At 45.0% G+C, this 7,486-nt stretch overlaps 1 protein-coding gene across 1 annotated transcript; it reads left to right on the forward strand.

Moving 5' to 3' along the window:
- Positions 1 to 2,611: 2,611 nt before the first annotated feature.
- LOC149211806 (uncharacterized) lies at positions 2,612 to 3,919 on the forward strand. Its single transcript, XM_089388482.1, has one exon. It carries the CDS (start codon positions 2,612 to 2,614, stop codon positions 3,917 to 3,919), a length of 1,308 nt encoding a protein of 435 aa, XP_089244608.1.
- Positions 3,920 to 7,486: the final 3,567 nt, after the last annotated feature.

The raw sequence follows: 7,486 nt of genomic DNA on the forward strand, positions 1-7,486 counted from the left end.
ACAGGCTTCGCACTTTAGGGGGCAATCTGTTACACTAAAAAATGTCACCATGACTATTTACAGTTAGTATGGCTCTATCAACAGTCATGCTATCCTCCTAGGCAAGTCTTATGCCTCTGCTCTCCATGTCAAACTCCAAAAAGAGAGAAAGTCTTTATAAATGTATTTATCTCTGGGTACGCAGGTTCTCTCAACCTTACCTGCGGGTACGCACCCAATGTTCACAAAAGCTGCGTCCTTGTACGCTCTGTATGTAAAGGGGCAGGTGCGTCCCCCTGTAAAGGTCAAAATGCGCAAGTTTCATCTTTAAAAAGTTACTTGTGGTCATTTCTAGAGCATTCTAGAAGGTTGTTCGACGTGTATTGAGCGCCTCCAGATGGTTCATGTACCCCTACCAAAGAGGAACTTATCCCATCAATAAGGGAGCTATCCCATCCAAAGAGGGGATTATCCCATTGATGGTGGACCTGAATAACTTCCTCTAGAGCACTATAAATACAGGCATTGGGCCAGAAGGAGGAGAGGTTGGAAGCTAAACATTTCTAAGGGTAGATGCTGCAGGAATTAGGACTCCCATTTAGAAGCTTGTGAGGAGAGATTGCCATCTTTGCTTGTTCTATTTGGAAGTGGGTGAGCTTTGTCAAAGTAAAGGAGAACTCTTGATGGACCCTGGGAGGGACTTTCACAACACCAAGGCTCAGGTTGTAATTGTTCCTTTTGTTTCCTATTAATGCAAATGAGTCCATTCTTCTCAATAACTTGTTATTTATGAGTTGTTTCATATACTCCTTGGTCTATGTGTTAAATATGTTTTATTCTATGAGATTATCAAGTGCTATTTAATCGTTTGATTGTTAGTGGATGCAGGTTTCAAAGTGAAGGAGGAGCTCATCCGGATCAGCGGGACTGGACTGCTACAACAGCGTTGGACTACAGGTAGGATCTAAACACTTGATTTCTTATATAGTAAATGCATGTTTAGAGAAGGATTGCTCTTATTTGTCTTGTTTGTCACTAGAGAGTCTTAGGCTCCTAGGGAGGTTGGTTGTGTCCGCACAATCGACTCTTTCCGCCTGACACCGGGCTCTTGCAGCCTCAACCCACGCTCACCGATTCACTCTAGTTGTTTCAGCACTCCCATCCCTAACCCGCGACCCTCGTTCTCAGCGCAACACAGCTCTTCGGAACCTTGCAGGAGCCTTTTGAAAGAATACCCTACAGGACGGCATTCGGATCACCTGAGAAAAGGTCGTTGCCTCAGAGCAGTGGACTCGGATATTAACCTGACCTTCGGCGAGGACGTGCAAATGGCAGATGCAATGGACACCGCGAGGAAAGTCCTGGTAGGCCGTGTCAGAGGTAGGAACTACACGGTGGAGAGATTGAGGCTCTGGACAGTGGAGATTTGGGGATCCTTGCTGAAAGAACTACCCGTTATTCGGGTCCTGGCCAGAGGATGGTTCGCCCTCCGCTTTCATAGGGAGGAGTACACGGATTGGATCTTGTCACGGTATTGGCACATAGAGCTCGCTCCTGTTCTATTGAAACGATGGGATCCTTTGTTCGACCTTGAACGTGAACATCTTGGAGCCGGACCCATCTGGGTTAGACTACCTGGTCTTCCCATGCAATTTTGGACTCCCCAAGTTTTCAAGCGTATCGGAGATGCCCTGGGGACATACCTGGAACATGATAAGTCCTTCGAGAAAACTGGAATCATGACTATGGCAAGAATATTGGTTTATCTGGACACCAGGGCTGGGCTGGAAGAGAAAATTACTCTCCACAGGAGACATTTCTCTCACAAACAACTGCTGGACTATGAAGGAGTCCCATTTCGCTGTAGGAGGTGCCACAAGGTGGGCCACCTATACAAGGATTGTCCCCTGAATGCATCAATGAACACCGAAACCTCAAAGGGGACGAAGCTTCAATCATCTGTAGAACAGAAAAAGGGTGAACAAGAACAAGATGGGCCTCCGGCGGAGACTGTTGTGGATGCCACAAAGAAGAAAGGGAGCCGGCGTAAAGATCCTTCATCTCCCCCAAGGACTCGCTCCAAATCAGCAGCGGATGCCACTTCTCAGCCGGGTAATCAGTCATCCCCCTTTCCTGATGTTTTTTTTATGGATGTTATGTTAAATGTATTGCATTCATCGCTGCCTACCCTCACTTCAGCATTTTGCGCTATTCCCTCCATCCTCTGCCCTTTATCTGCGCCCCCACCCACTTTTTCCACCACCCCGACTTCTCACAGGGATTTTTCCACCCCCCCTCACACTCCCTCTCCCCCCGAGCCTGACCCCCACCCCTACAATCTCCGCTCTCGTTCCCGACCCACTCCCCCGCGTCTGGGTTTGGGACTTTCCCCTGGAAGGACCAAACTTCATAAACCGGTCAGAGGGCGCCCTTCTAAGTTAAAATCTGCCATTAAGCTAGCGGTGGCGGATGTGGCAAGGGGCCGACAACATACCATTGAGAGGGCGCTTAGAGCATTGGAGCCCACTGCCCGAGGTCCCCCATGATTTGGCTCTCCTACAACTGCCGGGGACTAGCCAACCCCAAAAAGAGATTGGCTCTAAAATGATTGTTAAAGGATACCTTCTGTGACATGCTCTTCCTACAAGAAACACTCGGTACTGCTGAAGACTCTATCCGAACCCTGCACTCTATTCTTCCGGGTTGGACATTTCAGGGCTTGGATGCCATAGGCAGGTCTGGCGGTCTCGCAATTGGCATCAACCCTAGAACTGTCAAGCATATATCCACCTGGGGCGGCATGGGATTCATTGGCATGGATATCTTCGTCGGGGAGTTGGGATTACAGTTAAAAGTTATCAACATCTATGCTCCTAATCAGAACAGAATGGAATTCTGGCACAATTTGCTGGATCATGGTCTTATCACGAATTCCACCATCATAGGGGGGGACCTTAATTTCTCATTGGGTATGGAAGAATCCTGGGGACATCATGCTCAAATTGACCCAATTTCTGACCAGATGAGCACTCTACTCGACTCCTGCAACTTAATTGATGTCCCCATGAATAAGAAATTGCCCACCTGGCACAATAGAAGGATTGGGGAGGCTGCCTTGGGACACCGTTTGGATCGATACTTGATTCACCAAGACCTCATCCGACACCTCCCCCTTTATCAACAATGGGTGGGTACAGGGGGATCCTCTGATCATCTTCCCATTTTTCTACAAGTTACTGGACCATCAAAAAAGCTGCGCTCTCCTTTCAAATTTTTTGCTGGACATCTTAATGAGCCTGAATACATCAATATGGTGACTGAATTCTGGAGAGCACAGCCCCCTCTGAGGGAGCAGAGGTTGGCTGCGGATTTCGTTTCTCGGCTCAATAAACTCAGGTCAATGACAGAGGAGTGGTCTAAAAGAAAAAAGCGGAGAGATGACCAGATACTTGCTGATATAGAAATACAGATTGCACAGGCAACGGATGAACAGGGGCTAGGGTTCCTTACGGAGGAGACTAAAAAGAATCTAGTCATGCTTGAGAACCAAAAAAACAAGATCCTACTGGAAAAAGAAGAACAATGGAGATTGAAAAGTAGAGCCACCTGGCTCCAAGCGGGGGATGGCAATACCAAATTCTTCCACAACTATGCAAATGGAAGAAAGGCTACCAATACTATTTGGCAGATGCCCTGTGAGACTGAGGGTTGGGCCTCTACTCACCCTCAACTCGCCAGATTGGGGATTACACATTTCAAGAGGCAATTCACTGCACCAGCAGCCATCAACCTCCCGGATATCATCAATATCGCTGCCCACTTTCCGAGGTTTGTGGATCCAGAGGAAGCAGAGGACTTAAATCATCCGGTCACTATGGAAGAATTGGAAGGAACTCTCAAGTGGTTCAAGAAAGATAAGAGTCCTGGTCCGGATGGCTAGCCAGTGGAGTTCTATCTGGCTTTTCTCGAGCTTCTGGGAGGGGATCTTCTTGCTATTATAGAAGAAAGCAGAATTTCGGGTCACATACACCCCCTCATAAACTTCACCTACTTGGCCTTGATTCCAAAGACTGATTCGCCATCCTCCTATAACGACTTCAGGCCTATATCCCTCTGCAACTGTCTGTACAAAATCATCTCTAAAATTATCGCCAACCGCATCAAGCCTATATTATCCAACCACATTTCCCAGGAACAATTTGCTTTCCTACACCATAGACATATTCAGGATGCCATTGGAACAGCCCAGGAAGCTCTACACTCCATCAAGCTCAAGAAACTCAAGGGACTCACGCTCAAAATTGATTTGAAAAAGGCTTTTGACAAGGTGAATTGGCTATACATAAAGATGATTCTTACTCATTTGGGCTTTCCCCCAGCACTCATCAGCTGGATCATGGGATGCATCTCCACTGTCTCTTTCGCCATTCTTATTAATGGCTCAGCTTCGCCCTCCTTCACCATTGATAGAGGGATCAGGCAGGGATGCCCCTTATCCCCCCTACTATTCCTAATCGTCATGGAAGGTCTGAGCAGGTTCATTGCCACTGAAAAAAGGAGGGGAGGACTTCAAGGCCTAAAAATCATGGATCAATTCTATCTAACACATCTACTTTTTGTAGATGACATATTAATCTTCTTGAATGGCAGTGTCAGGGACTCCACCACCTTGAATGAGATACTGAACCTGTTCTGTAGAGCCACCGGAATGGAAATCAACAGGGAAAAATCCACCATCTCGCTATCTGAATGCACCTTACAAGAATCTCAGCTGGCCACTCAATTTTTTCCCTTCCTAGCTACTGATTTGATGGGGGGATTAAAATATTTGGGATTCAGATTAAAACCAGATGGATATAAGATCGCAAACTGGACCTGGCTCATCACAAAAGTGGAAAAGAGAATTAGTTGTTGGTGTCATAAGCTCCTATCTAGGGCAGGCAGGCTGGTCCTTATCAAATCAGTCCTTGAGGCCACCCCGGTCTACTGGATGTCACTTGCTTGGATTCCTAGAGGAATCCTTCACAGAATACAACAAATCTGTTGCAGATTCCTATGGAATGGAAATAAGGAGGGTAGACCTTTTGCCTGGGTCAAATGGACTAGAATTGCTACCCCGAAGCAGTGGGGAGGTTGGGGACTTAAACTCCTCCTGGCTTTTGCTCATGCCTTGGCCGCCAAACAGGGTTGGCTCCTCCTTAAACAAAATAGCCTATGGACACAGGTTATCCTTCATAAATACATCTGGCCGGTGACCATCATAGATTGGATCAGAAGCCCAACCTGGAACAAAAAGGACATTTCGGTGATATGGAGGGCCATCCTGAATTCTATCTCTATCATCAAGGAGGGTTTATTATGGAAGATTGGAAATGGGGCATCTGTCCGAATTGGCATTGATCCTTGGATTGGCAGTGGAAACTCCCATATACTTCCTGATGGACTGATCCAGCACCTAAACAATAGAGGTATCAAGTATTTGGGTCAGATAGGGGATCAACAAAACACTACTTTCCATACTCAAGCCTGGTTGACTGAACCACACTGGCACCTACCTAATGACTGGCGCAGAATCTGGCAAAGCTACCTAAGGGCTCTTACAGAAACACATGTAAGATTGCGCATTGCTGAAGAAGATGAACTAATCTGGGCGCACTCTAAAGCAGGGCAATATACTCCAAAACAGGGTTATAACATAATCATTGCTGACAAGAAACCAGAGAATATTAGAAGCTGGTGGAATAATCTATGGAAGCTACAAGCTCCTCCATGCACCAGACTGCTGATGTGGAATATCCTGGAGGATAAGATCCCCACGGGCTCCTTCCTGAAAAGAAGGGCTTTTATGGGGCCGACCCGATGTGTTCTCTGTCTACAGGACGAAGAATCGACCCAGCACCTGTTCCTCTCCTGCCCAACCACCAGGAGCATATGGGCACAAGTACTTCAATCACTGAATATGACTAGAACCTGGCAGGGGGTCGACATTACCTCGGCTTGGGAGTCCTGGTGGTCCACATCAGCCATACCAAAAACGAGAAATCTGCCTCTCCTGGTCTCTTGGTATATCTGGCTCAAAAGAAATAAAAAAAATTTCGAAGATTTCGCGGTCAACTGGAACCTCCTCCCATTACAGATTTGTGCCGCCTTCGAAGAGCTTCCAAATGTGGACAGTCAAAAGCGCCAAAGAACTATCCAACAGGAACGGATCAACAAAGACATCCCGTGGGCCTATTATGATGGAGCAGCCCAAATTCACGGCTGTGGGGGTGGAATATGTCTCTATCTTTCTGACTCACACTTCTACCAGATCTGTTTGGGTCTGGGACCCGACACCAACAACCATGCTGAATTAATAACTCTCTGCCACCTGCTATACTTTGCTATCCTGAAACACTGCCGAAGCATTCAAATTTTTGGAGACTCAAAGATAGTGTCTGATTGGTTTAACAATTCAGTTGTTTGCAATGCTTACTCTCTGAGAACTATATTGGAAGAAATTGTTTTTTTCAAAACATTCTTTGATCAGATTTCTGTTTCTCACATCTACAGGGAAAGAAATGAAACTGCTGACAGGCTTTCAAAAGAAGCGACGCATCGTCCTCTAGGGGAATGGATGATAACAGAACATTCACCAGCAGGGGTCTATCATTATTTCCACAGACCATACATGGATGAGGAACCACCGAGAGGCAACAGCCTCTAATTTTTCCAGCATTTTGATTATGAACTATATGAATAACTACTCTGTACATAATAAAATTGTCTTTATAAGTATATTACCCCTGCGTGGGTATTATTTTGGAACTATATAGCGGACATAGGTAACAGAACAGTACACCCCCTGGGTCTACTTGTATTTATTTTTGGTTATTGACTGTGGATTTCATTGCCACGTTTACAGCATATGCCTTCGGGCATCAACAACATGTAATTTCTCATTATGAAATTATGAATTATCTTTCTTCGGAAAAGGATTATAAACATACTTGAACATAAACAAACATAGTCTTTACGCTGGACCATTTAACATGGCCCATGCCTATAAAAAAATGTTTGTTAATTACCTCCATGTTTGCTAATTGTTGCTTGTGTTTTTCTGATTTTACTATATTTCTAAAACTTTATTCACTACAAAAGAAATTGCCATGATTACGATGTTATGATATTGAATGAATTTATGATATAATAATAAGGATTCTTATGCTTGCTTGTATATATGTACTTGTGACATAATCCATGTTATATTTTTCCATTGTCATTTATGAGCATGATTGAGGATGCTTGTGATGAGCATAATTTAGGATATCTATGTGCATCATAAGTCCACACTTACATAAATAGTTGGTTAGAATAAAACTTGTTATGGGGAATATATTTGTAAATAACCCTCTAGAATGAGTTTGTGTGGTAACAATACTCTTCAGCAATAAGGGAAATCCATCTTAACTGGTATCTTGGAATCCTTTCACTTTAATATTGAACAATGGTCTTTGTCACTAGTGTT

Source organism: Pinus tabuliformis, chromosome 1_1, assembly GCF_031772625.1.
Source record: "Pinus tabuliformis cultivar Carrire ecotype Pingquan chromosome 1_1, CPIR1, whole genome shotgun sequence".
Taxonomy (NCBI): domain Eukaryota; kingdom Viridiplantae; phylum Streptophyta; class Pinopsida; order Pinales; family Pinaceae; genus Pinus; species Pinus tabuliformis.

Excerpts from the sequence above, each read along its gene's own strand:
- LOC149211806 (XM_089388482.1), top strand. The coding sequence starts at position 2,612 with ATGCTCTTCCTACAAGAAACACTCGGTACTGCTGAAGACTCTATCCGA.